The sequence below is a fragment of the Peromyscus californicus genome, unplaced genomic scaffold (genome assembly GCF_007827085.1).
Source record: "Peromyscus californicus insignis strain IS unplaced genomic scaffold, ASM782708v3 Scaffold_11__1_contigs__length_118956290, whole genome shotgun sequence".
In the NCBI taxonomy this organism is placed as follows: domain Eukaryota; kingdom Metazoa; phylum Chordata; class Mammalia; order Rodentia; family Cricetidae; genus Peromyscus; species Peromyscus californicus.
In genome coordinates, this window is record NW_026294402.1 from 71880260 (window position 1) to 71895087 (window position 14828).

General features: G+C 38.2%; 1 protein-coding gene across 24 annotated transcripts in view; it reads right to left on the reverse strand.

Annotated features, from left to right (window-relative positions):
* Positions 1-10762: 10762 nt before the first annotated feature.
* Positions 10763-14828, reverse strand: part of Mlip (muscular LMNA interacting protein) — a 231365-nt gene continuing 227299 nt past the window's right edge. For all 24 annotated transcript variants that reach the window (XM_052714917.1, XM_052714916.1, XM_052714920.1 and 21 more), the window contains one exon: positions 10763-12767. In XM_052714917.1, the coding sequence (XP_052570877.1) occupies positions 12765-12767 (3 nt within the window). In that variant the 3' untranslated portion in view covers positions 10763-12764. The remainder of the gene's footprint in view (positions 12768-14828) is intronic.

Below are 14828 nucleotides of genomic sequence, written 5' to 3' on the forward strand. Positions count from 1 at the left end.
AATCCACAGATAAATGTAGACACAATGTCTGACTTCTTTAACGTGACATTGAATTTGTTTGACAGTGTTTTGTTGTGAGCTTTTCCATCAGAGATATTGTTGTAAGTCTTTGTTTTAATAATGTCTTTCTGGCTTTGGCATTAAGGCCAATCTCATACCAGTTTGGAAGACTTTGTTCCTTTTTAGTTTTTGCATGAGTTTGAGAAAGACTGACATTCAATCTCATTTTTAAATTCAGTAAAATTCATCAGTGAAGCCATCTGGCCTTGGGCTCTCATTTTTTGAGAGGTTTTCAAGTATTGATTCAATCTGCTTCCTAGTTACAGGTCTGCTTAGATGTTCTGTTTCTCCACTATGAAGTCATGGTGGTTTGTATTTGTATTTAGCGTTGGTGGTTTGTATGTTACAGGAGCTTATTCATTTTCCCTTTAGGTTACCCACTGTGTTGATGCTTATTTGTATGGTATAGCTGTGGGTCCCTCTTTTGCTTCAGTTGTCTTTATTTTAATTCTCTTTCTTTTATAGTAAGGATAAAGTTTTGACAATGCTATTCATCTTTCCAAATGTCAAATCTTATACTAGTGGGTTTTCCTAAAGAATTTTGCTCTTCTTTATTTGCTCTTCTTTATTTCATTTTTTTCTTTTGTAATCCTCACTTTTTCTTTCTCTTTGTTATGTTCATGCTTAATTTTTTTCCTGTTTTAGTCCCTTGAAGCCTTGTCTGAGCATTCATTTGAAATATTTCTCTTTTTATTGTCAGCATTTATCATTATAAATTTCTTTTTTTGTGTAGCTTGGGGCCTCTCATAAATTCTGATATGTATTTTTCTTTTTATTTATCTATAGATATTTCCCCATGGCATTCTTTTTTCTTTTTTGAATCTAGTGATTGCTCAAGTGTTTGTACTTTTAATTACCACTTAGTTGTGAATTTTCTAATTCCCATCTGCTATTGATTTCTAGTTTCATTCTTTTGCATCAGAGAAAAACACCTGATATGATTTCAAACTCCTTAAATTTATTGACTTTTTCTATGATCTAACATGGGGTGCATTTTAGAGAAGGCTCTGTATATACTTCAGAATAACACAACTTGTGCTGTGTTGGTTCCATGCTCAGTATGTGTCTGTAGTGTTACTGTGTCCTCTTTATGGATCTTCTTTCTGTATTTTGCTCATTTTTAAAAGTTAGATATGAAAATCCCCTGTTATTATTATGTAGCTGTTGAATTCTACCTTCAGTTCTATCATTCTTCACTTCACATATTTAGGTATTTGATATTAGGCACATATATCATCCTAGTGAATTTACCCTTTGACATTATATAATCACATATTATATTATATTATATTACCTCCTCTGTGTATGATCACAGTCATCAATATTTGTCTGATACAAGTATTGCTATGTCTGATACTTTTGGGTTACCATTCACATTGAATATTTCACCATGTCTGCATCTTCAGCATATCTAAATCTAAAACAATTCTGTAATATAGATAACATAAAGATAGATCTTATGTTCATCAGGCTTTTGTTTGTTTGTTTGTTTTTATTGTCCAGCACTCTATTATATTTCATTAAGAAGCTTAATTTTTTATACTTAGTGTAATTATTGATAAACAAGTAGAGTTTCATTTTAATTTTCTGTATTTTGGTCCATTTTGTTCTCTGCCTCTTTTGTTGTCTCCCATCATCTTGGATTTGCTGTTGTTATTGTGGTATGCTTTGATTTTTTTTTCATTTTTTCCTTTGCATTCCCCAAACAAGAGAGATAGAAACCAATTTTCTGGACAACCTGCTGAGGATGAGTGCATCAAGCTGTAACAGCCTACCACGGGCTTTCTGGAGTAGTAGCATGCTGCCCAGCTCTTTTATTTACAGTGGCCTCCAGATATCTGTGTTAGGCTGCATCTCATCAGTTGTTCAGAACAGATGTGAACCCTTTGGAAGCCTCTTGAAAAGCCATGTATACATATATACATGCATGCATATGCACATTTATATGTAATGCATTGTTAGCGCCATAGCTCAGCTGGTCAAGGTGCTTGCTGCAAAGCTTGATGATCTGAGTTTCAGATCCCTAGAACACACTTAAGAGAAGGAAAGAACCATTCCCCCAAGCTTTCCTCTGACTTGCACACCTGTGCCATGGAACACACAGCCCCATTTCCTCTGCATTACATAAATAAATAATAAATAAATAATGAAGTTTTACAGTATCATATAACTGTAAGGGAACATATGAACACTCATATTTTCTTTTTCAGCATGGGTATAGGATCAGGGAGAAGAGCTATTTCCTTACTGTATTGGATGTAGCTGTTCCCATGTCTAATTACAATGCAAGAGCCTATTTATCAGATTAGATTCTTGATTATACATAAAGGGAGCAGGAACATAATTATTTTTCTATTTGAGGCAGGGTCTTATGTAGCTTATGTAGCTGAGGCTAACCTCAAACTCGGTATGTAGCCCAGGATGACCTGAATTGCTAATCCTCCTACTTGAAATGCTGGGATTATAAGCATGCATCACTGTGTCCGGATTATCCATGCTGAGGACTGAACACCAAGCTCCATACATGCTAGGCCAGCACTTTATTGCTGAGCCAATCCTTAGATCTACGCATGCCCAACTCACACTGAAAAAACACAAACAATATAAAAAAACAAAGGAATATCACTCTCTGCTGAAACCACTAGTCCTACAGAAATACTTTGTAATGAGAATTACTTAAATGAACCCCAGGACACGAAATTTAAAAGAACATTCATAAATACTATCAAAGAACTCAAGGTTCATGAAGGACATGAAGAAACACCTCAACAAACTTAGTGAGAGTAAGAAAAAACTTCTAAGTGAAATCCAGAATAATGGCAATGTGGTATACACACAATGGAATACTGTTCAACTGCAAAGAAAAATGAAATTAGCAGGTAAATGGATAGAACTGGAAAATACTATACTGAGTGAGGTAACCCAGACCAAGAAAAATAAATGTCACATGTCCTTTCTTGTTTATGGGTCCTAGCTCTGAAATTTTATATGTGAATCTATTTCCTGAAGAAACCACAAAATCCAAGACTATGGACCATAGGGAAAGAGGAAGAGAGGGAGCGCTAGAAAAAGGGCCATAGGACAGGTGTTATGAAAAGGGAAGTGGAAAAACATCCAGGAGTGTTAACTAGGGAGAGAGAAATCAGGGTAACATGGAGTGAGATGAATGCAGGAGGGATAAATAACACTAAGGATGATTGAAATTTTCAGAGAAACATTTTATAAGCCACCTAAAGCCCACACATATATATTAACATATATCTATGGAACTATGACGAATGGAGTGAAAATGCCTCACACAAGAACCTCATGGTATTTAACAAAAGCCTAGAGCCAAGCATACACACCTTGCTCTCAAGTTAGTTGTTCATGGTGGGGGTGGAGAGTTATGCCCAAATAACTCGTGAAACAAATTAGGCTATTGCCCAATGGGAATCCCTTGATGATTACATCACATGCTTATGTCAGAGGAATCCATCTGAAGCTGCCTGGAAGCCTCTTCACTGAAGACTGGCTCTCATAGCATTGGAAGCTTCCAAGGGAGACAAGAAATCACTAGTCCTCCCAGTTGTTATTTCCATGAGCCATTCCAATGATCAGCCCAGTAGGATACTCCCAGTGGTACTAGAGTAGCTTTTTTATTCTGGAAGAAATCCAGAGCTGTATAATTGGACTTAAGACCCACATAATAAAAGGGAATTTGTGTCTGGTACATTAAACCTATTGAAATACCCAGGGCTGGAGAAATTACAGACTGGATAGGAGAATCTACTTCTGCCATTTTCCGAAGTCAGTATAATTTTAACTGTGTTCTAAACATTTGGCCTTATAGCCACAGATGAGTGTAGTTCTCACCCATCATCAGAGAAGCCTCTGTTTGTAGCAGATGGACGCTATTACAGAGATCCACACTGGCCAGCACGCACTGAATAAGGGACTGCAGGATGCCCAGCACCAATGGATAAGTCGACAACACAACCCCTCCACTTAAGGATCAGGCAACAGCAAGGGAAATGTGACAGAAAGACTGTAAGAGCCAGAGGACCATGTTACCTGATGTGAAAGAGGGTCTTCTAATCATGCTTGGGAAACTGCACCCATGCAATCATATGGTTGCCCAAACAATGTGGGTACCTACACAAGAACTACAGAATGGCAACAATTGGTGTGCCAATGTAGATGGAGGTGTCTCATAAGCTCTTCACTACTAGTTGAAGAGCTACAGGTAGTCAGTGCCTTCTGAGAGAGGGAAAAATCGGTCTTCTCCAGCAATGAGCTCACTATTAGGTTATCCAATCCCAAGTGGTCAGTCCTAAGCACATGTCTATATAAGCAGCACTAAGTAGACTCAGAAGTTTTTTTATTTGAACATGTATGGATGGGTGTCATTTACAACAATAATAATTGAAGAAGAATTCCTGAATCTGAGAAGAAGTTGAGGAGGGGAACTTGGGAGGGGTTGTCAGGTGTAGAGAAAAGTGTGGAAATGATAAATGATGTGAATATTCTACTTGTGTATTTAAAAAAATCATTTAAGGTTTTTTTTTAATTTTGTGAAATAAGAGAAGACAAAATTTTGAAAGACCCAGGAAAAAATAAGTAGGACAAAGGTGGTGCTAATATTTCAGGGAGACTTCCTTTAAGACAGACTATCTACAGCAACTTCATGGACTTGAGATGGAAAGCTTGAGTCTTCCAGTATCACTTCTTATGCAATTGGTTCATGCATATTTTAAACAGAAAAGAACCTCTGCATGGGATGGGGGCTTAAATGGCTGTCTGTCTAAATAAAGTGGTCCTGTTTCGTTGACATTATCAACCCTGGCTCCTTCTAGAAATTAAAGAGACACTTTTTTCTCTCCTATATTACCTCTTGTTTGCAGTTTCCCCTCCCTCCTCTCCTACAAGTCCCTTGTCCTCACCTTCCGTCCCTGAAAGATCCACTTCTCCTTCTTTCCCTTCATAAAAGGGCAGCCCTCCCAGGGTTAGCAATCAAACATGGCATATCAAGTTGCAACAAGACTAGGTACCTTGCCTTGTATTAAAGCTGGACAAGGCAATCCAGTAAGAGAAAAAAGGTCCTAAAGGCAGGCAAAAGAGTCAGAGACAGCCTGCTTTCCCACTGTTAAGAGTCCCACAAGAAAACCAAGCTACACAACCATAACATATATACAGAGGGCCTAGGTCAGACCCATGCAGGCTCCTTGGTCGTTGGTTCGGTCTCTGTGAGACCCTATGAGCCCATGTTAGTTGATTCTGTGGGATTTCTTGTGGTGTTCTTTTCCCCTCTGGCTCCCATAATCCTCCCTCTCCCCTCTTCTACAGGATTCCCCAAGATCTGCCTATGTTTGGCTGTGGGTCTCTCAGACAAGGAAGGTATCCCCAAGCTTCAGATCCCTTGGCATATAGATTACCACCCTCATCTTTCAGGACGTAAGAGGCACACTGAGCGTCTGGGTTGGCAGACAACTAGAGAGAATGATGACTGAGGAAAACAAATGAGAATTGGTTTTCTAAAGCAAAACTGCAACACTTTGGGGAAGGAATGGTAACAAGGTTCTTAAATAATAAGCATTGGTTTTCACAGCCTGGAATTCTTTGTAGATACGGAAACTGAACCTAGACACCATGACTCTCATGACAGTGATTGTAGAGGAGTCTGCCAACAGACCAGGAAGATCTTACCACAATGATCAGCAAATGAGAAAGCTGGTGACAGACGTTTGTTGTAACTGGAATGGGTTTTCTCATCCCCTGAAGTGCTGGGTTCACCTAGGGACTTCACGAATCACCACCTTGGTGTTCAAGAGTATGTGCAGGAGATTCAGACTACTCTTGAGCCACAAACATAACAAAATAATGCTTACAGTTGTCTAATAACAGTGAGGTGCAAATGTGTATTTTTGTCTGAATGTGTGGTGTGTGTGTGTGTGTGTGTGTGTGTGTGTGTGTGTGCATGCCCACACATACTTTGTATCTACTGGGAAGTATGGTGGGTCAAAAGTCAAAAACTGACAACCTGTCTATTTTTATTTTGTTTTGTTTTGTTTTCTCCTTGTTTCTTGGCTCTGTCACTGAACCAGGTAAAGTTTCTGGTAGCCTGTGACACTTCAAAGGCCAAAGGCCTGAGATGACTGACTAGTTAGTCTTCTCTTCCCCATGCCTGGGGATGGGTTTGCCAGGAACCTTCACCCGGGTTATGTCTGGACTGGCACAATAGCAAGAGGAAGTTCTGTTTGTAGAAAATACCAGAAATTCTCTCCCTGGAGCCTCTTCCATAGCAGAAGCTCATTCGGGGTAGAAACATTTCCTTAGCTTCACTCTGACTCTTTCTGTGAGCTGGAAGCTTCCTTTTCTTCCTTGGATAAATGTATAGATGAGATTCTTACTTAGGAAATAAAACTACATGTGATATTTTAACAAGCCTGAAAAAGTGTTTTATGTAACAAATTACATTAGGATTCAAAGCCTGTATGCAAGGCTAATACATTCTCTTCCATGTAAATCCTCTACAGGATATCTAACTCTCACATGGGCAATCAACAAAAACTATATATATATGAGTATTTTTCTGGAAAAATCAAGTATATTTTCAGTCATAAACACTTTTTTGTGTTTTCCTTAACATTATTCTATTTCTAAGAGATAGTGGAAGGTACAGGTCACCTTCACCATGGCTGCTGAATAAATTCCTGGCCACCAATGCCCTCTTCCAAGTGATTCCAATCTAGAGTCCTGCCCTGAGTTTCCTATAAAGAGTGGTCCTGCTGCCTGAGACCACCAGGGCTTCCGAAGCACCCCTGCAGGGTCCGAGTTCTTAACACTAAGGTATCTGCCCCCCCCCCCCCCCCAGAGAACCATCAGGTTTGGTCCAAAGTCAAGTTGCAAAGAAAAAGGAATATGTGGCAAAGAAGGGAAGTCAGGTCTTGGTGGGAACCAAGAGAAGGTGGAAGCTTAAGAGGTTTGAGTGGGTCAAAGAATCAGAAAGGCCTCCTGTTACGGAAATTCAACATCCACCAGTGACTGCCACCTTAGAGAGGATACCCATATCAGCAAGTACTGAGTTGACGAGATCAGTTTGTGGATTTGGTTTGGAGATCGATTTTGTTTTAGTTTTCACAGTGCTGCTTTGAAACTTTCAGGGTATTTCCACATTCTGTAAAGACAGAGAAAGGAGAAAGGCTGAGCCAGGCTTTTAACTGCTGCTTACAATCCGATCTTCTGCTAACTGACAATGTACAGTATCGCCTCTTTGGGGAGTTTCTGGGAAAAGAAGCTATTTTTTGTTTTCATGTTTACTTGGGGAGATTGATTTTCACGTATGTATATAATGTATTTGGAGAACATTCCCCCCGACCTTTCCCCCTCCTTTCCTCACTCCTACTTCCTCCCTTTACTCTTCCAGACAGTTTCACATCTATCTTCATGTCATATATACATATATATACATATATATATACACATATGCATTGTTTTATGTATCTGTATAAAATATAGGATCCACAAATGAGAGAAAAAATTATTTCTTCTTCAATGACTCACTTAATTCACTAAATATTATGACTTCTAGTTAAACATATTCTCCTGAAAATTAATATAACAAATAGCTCAACCTCCGTAGCCAACAGAAAAATGAAAATTAAATCGACACTGAAAATCAAATTTATATTAACAAAAGGGCAATCAGTAAGAAAACTAACGACAACAAAGCTGGATGCAAACAAAACAGAACCTTACACACTGCTGATGTCAATTTTTTATTTAGGAAAATCCACATTCTACTTAATGGTAGGGAGATGTGAGAAAGAGAAATTAAAACAGTTGTATCAATATTAATACACCATTTGTAAATGGAGCCGAACTAAGAAGATGTGAGATATAGGAAAGTCCCTTGTCCCCAAGATGGAAACCCAAAACACCAACCAGCTCTTCTCTAAGAACAGGGAACTCTGTAACCCAGCTGAAACAACCAGTTGATACGAAGCTAAACGACATTGTCTTTTCAACTCTCGCTATTCCCACAAATCTCTAGTGAAGCCTATTCTCTATCATGTTGCAGGGAATTTTAAGGGGAAGTGTTCAAGAAAAAAGATTGTGCCCACACAGGGAACACTCTAGGGACATCGGGACAAGTTATAAAATAAGAGGAGTGCTCCATGGACGCTGAGATTTTTGTTCTGTGGAAAGCTAAGAAAAATCTAAGTCTGGGAATTCATGGACGCCTGAGAGAAAACACCAGATTTCTCTTAGCAAATAGGTACAGATGTAAACCAATCTTAACTAGAGGCAGCACTTTCTAAACATTATTTATCATAACTTAGCAAGTATGTTCTGAAATGGTGAACAAATCACTCTGGGCTTACTTGACTCCAGATAATAGTGTGGTGTAGAAGGGCTCTGTATGAGGCAGTGAAGCATGGACATGGAGTGAAGCTTGAAGGATCCCTGAAATTTACTCTGGAAAGCTTTCTCCATGGTGATGGAGTGCCAAAGTGGAACTTTTCAAAAGAGAGCTCAAAAAGGCCAAGCCATGTCCATAGTTCAAGAGCACATCATCTTGCCATAGATTTTGTTAATTTGAGAATTGATTGAGTGTCATAGTGTACATCGAGACAGCCCAGGAGAACTTAGCTCTCAAATGATTATTTCATCTTGCACACAGACCTTGTCTAGGGGACCCAGAGTACGATGTCAAGATGTAGCCATTAAGATTTCCTGCTGATTGCACAAGTGGAGACTTGAACTATTAACCTGAGAACTAAAAGGCTCAAGGCTGTCTCAGCTGGTAGACAGACTCTGGCTTTCATCTCCACTTAATAACTAGCAATGATACACCTGCACAGGGCATGTGGCAGGGAAAGATGAAAGGCCCTGGTAAGATCACTCCATAGTGAGAAATACAGGGACAAGTGCCACGGTACTGCACCCTAGCAGACAATCTCTCTGGTTGGCATGACTGGGGCAATAATGGGATATCATCTGTGGCTGGCAACTGGATTGAAACTTCAGAGGAAGTGTTATTTCAATTTTCTCCCTCTTAAGAAAATGTTATTAGTTTACTCGAGGATGAAATCTTGGGAAACTGACATTTTTTTTTTTATTTTGTCCCACCCACACCCCTAGCATCAACCTTTAACATGTTATAACTGACAAAACCTGACTTCTTGTTTGTATATTCTCCCAAATTCTGTTGGACTATTTAATGTGTTTATCATCTAGGACCAGACTAAGAAAATTCAGAGCATATTCTAACATATAGTGTGCATTGTTCATTTGCTTATTTGCTGTCTATTAGTACACACACACACACACACACACACACACACACACTGAACGTACCAAGAAAACCAAAATATGATGTCAAGATGTGTGGTTGTGCCTTCACATTTGAGAGTATGCGTGGAGGCCTGAGATCAACATGGGTTCAATCGTTTTCCACTTTATCCTTTGAGACAAGATCTCACTGACACTGGAGCTCACCAACTGGCTACTCTGGCTAAAATCAAGCTCCATGGATCTGCCACGATGCTCTCCACCTTCTCCCAGTGCTGAGGTTGCAAACAGTGTGCTGGGTTTTCAGGGTATTAGGAATCTGCAGTAAGACCCTACTGCTTCAACACCAGGGGTTTAAGCCACAGAGTCCTCTCTGCAGTCCCCTAGTTTTTAAAATCCACATTTTCCTCTAATGTGAAGTGGCTCAAATAAACAATTTTGCATAAACTATGTCAGAAAAAAAATGTTCATTTTAACTTCCCCACAGTTTGTTCCTTTTATCTAATATAGTATTTATTTAGATAAATTCTCAACTGAGACCCAAAAGCAGAATTGGCAAATACTTCTGGACTCCTACTTTAATGATTTAACTCAGTTCAAATTTGGAAAGACTTCCCAAGCCTCCTAAGGAATCATTTCCTTTCCTATTCACCATACATGAACTCTTCCACAACATGCCCTAGCTACATGCTCTGGCATTTCCAGAGTGTCTTTCTCCCACTAGCTTGAGTCTCTTACTCAAGCTTACTCTTACTTGTTCTTAGAGTAGACATTTTGCTAATGTTTTTTAATTGCAATCTGTGGCTCCCTAGAAAATTTTGACTTTATTTTGTTCATGTTTTTTTCATTTTATGTGGAGTTTCTCCCTTCAAATATATTCACATACTTCACTCCTGTGTAGTATTATTTTTTTTTAATTTACCTCTAGAGTCTTCAGTCAATGAAAAAATCTAGGCTCAGGTGCTTAAGTGATGCTGAGAAATTGCAAAAACATTTTTAAAAGCACGTTATAAAACCTTCATTTAAAAGGTATCAACATATACTCATTAAATATACAGTAAAGAAAATTTGATTCCAGTCAAACAAATTGATTGTCTAAAACTTCAGGGCAATATAATAGTTAATTTTACAGAATATCATAGAAAATGGAGGAAATCTTCCAAATGTAACATTTTTTAATTGAAAAATACTTTCTAATTCCTAGATTATAATTCTAAATCCTCTGGGCTTAGTCTAAACCAAACAAGCTTTCTTTCTAAGGTAGTTATCCTTTCACTGAATGATTGAAGTTCCAATAGAAGATGCTTTCAAATGTAGAAATCCACAGAAGTCCAGTTAAAGGAAAGAGATTTGTTCCATTTGCTACCTGCAGAATTTTCTGCTTGCTCAGGACACCAAGCTGAAAATAGTCCATTACTTAAACACTCACTTCTCTCTTACTTCTTTACTTCAGAAACTAGAATGAACACTACAGTTCAGCACACTATACATTTCATTTCCCCCAAAGAAAATGTTCACAATAAAATAATGAGGCCTATTGGATTTGCACAACGAAATGTTTTGTTTGTTTGTTTGTTTTTAAATGCCTCACAAATGGAATTGGTGAGCAGTGAGGGTTGAAACCACAAGCCAAAATAAATTTCACTCCTACTCTTAAGCTGTTAATGTCCATTATTTTGTCACAGCAACATAAAATGGCTAACACAAGCCTTTGAAAACTAGACGAATAGGATACCACATTCAAACAACCTTTGCATATAAAAAGTTGCCTTTACAGGTGTTGAATATCTGGTAGGAACAAAAATGGGTACACCTATATTGGAAACAATGTAATCAATAAAATTTACACTTATTAAATACTTATGCCAAAAACCAAAACATCTTCAAACATACATAAACATCAGACACATAAGGATATTTGCCTTCTGCAAGGGAAAAATAGAAAATACTATAAATAACAGTTACAAATTAATAATTACAGAAAGGAATTTGGCCAAATATAACCAATTGTATGACCAACTCAAAAATTGAATGAATGAGTAAATGAATTAATAAATGAAACAGCAAGGAAAGTATATTGGTGAATATACTAGAATCAAATTACCTGTCTTTCTACTCCTAACATTTATTAGCTTGATTTAACCATTTGGATATGCCTACTTTTGCAAACATAAAACATAGGTAAAGATATCATCTGCCTCACAAAATAATTCATTATGAATATTAATTCAAATGCATCTTAAGAACTTGTGGTAACTGGTGTATAATAAGACCCAGTGAATGTTGAGACCTGTTAAGTGGTTCATGGAGATGGTGTAGTTGTTTAGGGGAGATGAAAGAGCAGATAGCTTTACTGAGAAGATACGCATTTCTAATACTAGTAGGGGAAACCAAAAGAAGTTTATATTTCCAGGTACCATCCAATGGCTGGTAATGGAGCATTCTGATTCCTGTTGCTCCCTCATAGCAACCTCCTTTGAGTGGGGTGGCTGGGCTGAGGAGGCAGTGGGAGGGAGAAGCAGTAATGGAGATCTGTCTCTCAGGAAATGTGAGCTACATGCCAAAGTCAAAAAGATTTTGCAAAGGCTCCTTTGCTACCTGAAGTTTGCTGCTGGGAACTGCTGAGAACTCTCTGGTGGGTGTTGTCTTGGTTTTCCCTAGGGGCAGAAGAAGGAAATCACTAGAGGTAACCAAGGTCAACTGCTGAGGTGACAACTGGGAGACAAGTGGAGCATGCTCAACAGGGTTGGCAGCAGCGGTGGCACTGCTGGCCTCTTAAGACTGCCATTGTAGTGTGGGTTTGCTCTGTGGGAGCACCACCTGTGAGACGGCTTTCATAGGAATCATGTAGCCATAAGCAAAGACATGACTGTTCAAGTCATCCCTGCACAATATTGGTCATTACCCTTAGGCTGTCCCTTGGACACAGTCCATACACCATGTCAGAAACCTAACAGTTTAGGAAGCAGCATGCATTATGAAAAGTACTCTTGTTTACAGTTTCGTTGACAGACCCTAAAGTATCAGCATCCTCTGAGATATGCTCTCAATAATGAAACCTGATTCAGTTAGTAATGTATACATTAACAAAACGACCATTGACAAAACAGTCCCAGTCATTTTGTATTCAGGTATAATTTTTCTTTATTTAGCTGCTTAATATAGGGGTGCATTAGTATTGCTGTCAACTTTATAGAAGGCATTATAGGCTTGAACGGCAATGCTAGAAGTTACAGGTCTATCATCCTGCTCTGGGTTTTGTGAGTGTACCGATGCTATGTGGCTGCAGCAAACCTTTCAGGTGCTTCTGCTGAACTGAGCTCATCAACAGAGCTTCATTCTGAAAAAGCATGAGTGAAATCTAGCAAATGGTTATCACCGGCATTCCAAAACTCTTCAGCAAACTGGTTTTCACTTCTGCTCCAACTTCATCACTGCAAAATAAAAAATAGACTGATGAAGATGAGGACTTCTAGAGAAAATACATTGAAAATTATGCATTGATATGTAGATAGAGTATCAAAAGTAAAAAATAGATTCTGCATCAGGTCCTAGTCCGGAGAGTTCAAAAGATCTGCTCAAGTCCTATAAACAGTCTTGCTGGCTTTGAGGGCAGGTATTGTTTAAGGAATGCAATTCGATACCCTGTCTCCCTTCAGGATCTCGACCTGATGCCTTACTGTCTCTGTGGCATTGAGTGCATCATTCCCCAAAAGGTAATATCTAAAACAAGAAGGGAAAGTGAGCAGGGATTCAGATAAATTCTGACTTTTGCAAAATGCACTGTGGGATAAAGCAAAGAGAGCAAAGACCCTCTTGTCTGTCTTTCTATGTTGATTCTCATGGCTTTATAATGCTACTGTGCAGTAGAAGAGTGATTACAATAATGTCTTTATTTGTTCACTTCTGTGTGTTCCCAGTTGATACAGTGAGACTCGTCTGGAACAGATAAGATCAAGTTGACTAATGAAGATGGGCATTTACAGCAGAGAGTCCAAGTGGACAAAAGAAAGCATCAGAGATGAGATGGGAAGGAAATTAATTTCTAAAACAGTCTGATAGAACACTGTGATAAAATGACAAAGGGGAAAATGACTAAACTTTCTCTTTCCAGGTGTTAAGTCATGATTGGGAATGAAGCAATCCAACATGGCCAATGGCGAATAAAGAAGACCAGTTCCTCTTTTCTAGAGATTCTCTGAAACTCTAACTCTAACGAAGGAAGGAAATAACTAAATTATAGATCCTTTATGTTGCTAGCAAATAAAAATTATTATTAATCAAATTTTCTTCGAGGTGTCAGCATATAGTAGTTAATATTACAAATGAATTTTAACTTATCATATGGCTCATATTTAAGAAATGTTAAGACTTCTATAAGCTAAACAGCATATATACACATATTATATATATATATATAAATTCTAATCTGTATAACATAATATCTTGATGTGATTTTACAGAAAATGAAACTGAAGTCCAAGAAGATTAAATAGCGCATGTAAGGCAACTCTATTCTACATTCAACCTTAGTTTAGTCAATGTTTCTACTTGTCTTCATGGTTGGTATAGGCACAAGTTAGTCTGTCTTAGTCATACCAAAGCAGGTATTGACTATGGCTTATGTTCTGTCATCAGAAAGGTGTACACATGCGTTTACATGAGATAAAATATCATATGCCCTCTGCCCCTCAGTTCCTTTCCAGATACAAGGTGCTATAGTTCTGTACATGATTAAAGAGGTCGAAGTAATACAAACTGCTCAGCCCCAGGCTCATCATCACCCTCAGATGTTGCTGAGAGAACCAAGTCATGTTTGGCACGACAATTTGGTGACTGGTTAGAAATGATAGATGATGCTATGCCAAGTAGAGCCATCACTTTAGATGCATTCTGACATTTCTACTTCCCTTTGCCAATCTCAATACAGCTAAAAAAAAAAAAACCCTAAACACAAGAGGGGCAAGAGTAAACACTTCAGACAGATGCAGACAATCAAATAAATCAAGAAAACATCCTTATCTTCAAGCTGACACTGGCTGTCAGACCCAATGTTTTATTGCCAACTGAACTGACACACTTATTTGGATTTTTAAAAAATATATATGAGAAAAAACTTAATACACTGAAAAATCATAATTCTGGAGAGAATCTTACTCCATTACTTCTCTCTACAGCTGACTTTGGTTAATAAGTGATTGTAGCCTGTGAAACCTGAAGCCAATGCCGCAGAAAGCATGTTTTTTAAAGAGTGTGCTATATAAATAGGCTCTTATTCTCTTTGAATGTAAATATGCATACATTTTCCTGCAAAATAAAGGAAAAATGATCTATGTAATTGTTCTTGAAAATATAAAACCAAACTTTGCACATCCAGAACCCAAAACCACTTCCAAGAAATGCACACACACTAAAAATAATCTTCTCTCATAAAATTATGTCATTTGCACAAATTCATAATTATTCACCTTATGTGAAGACATAAGGCATAGTAT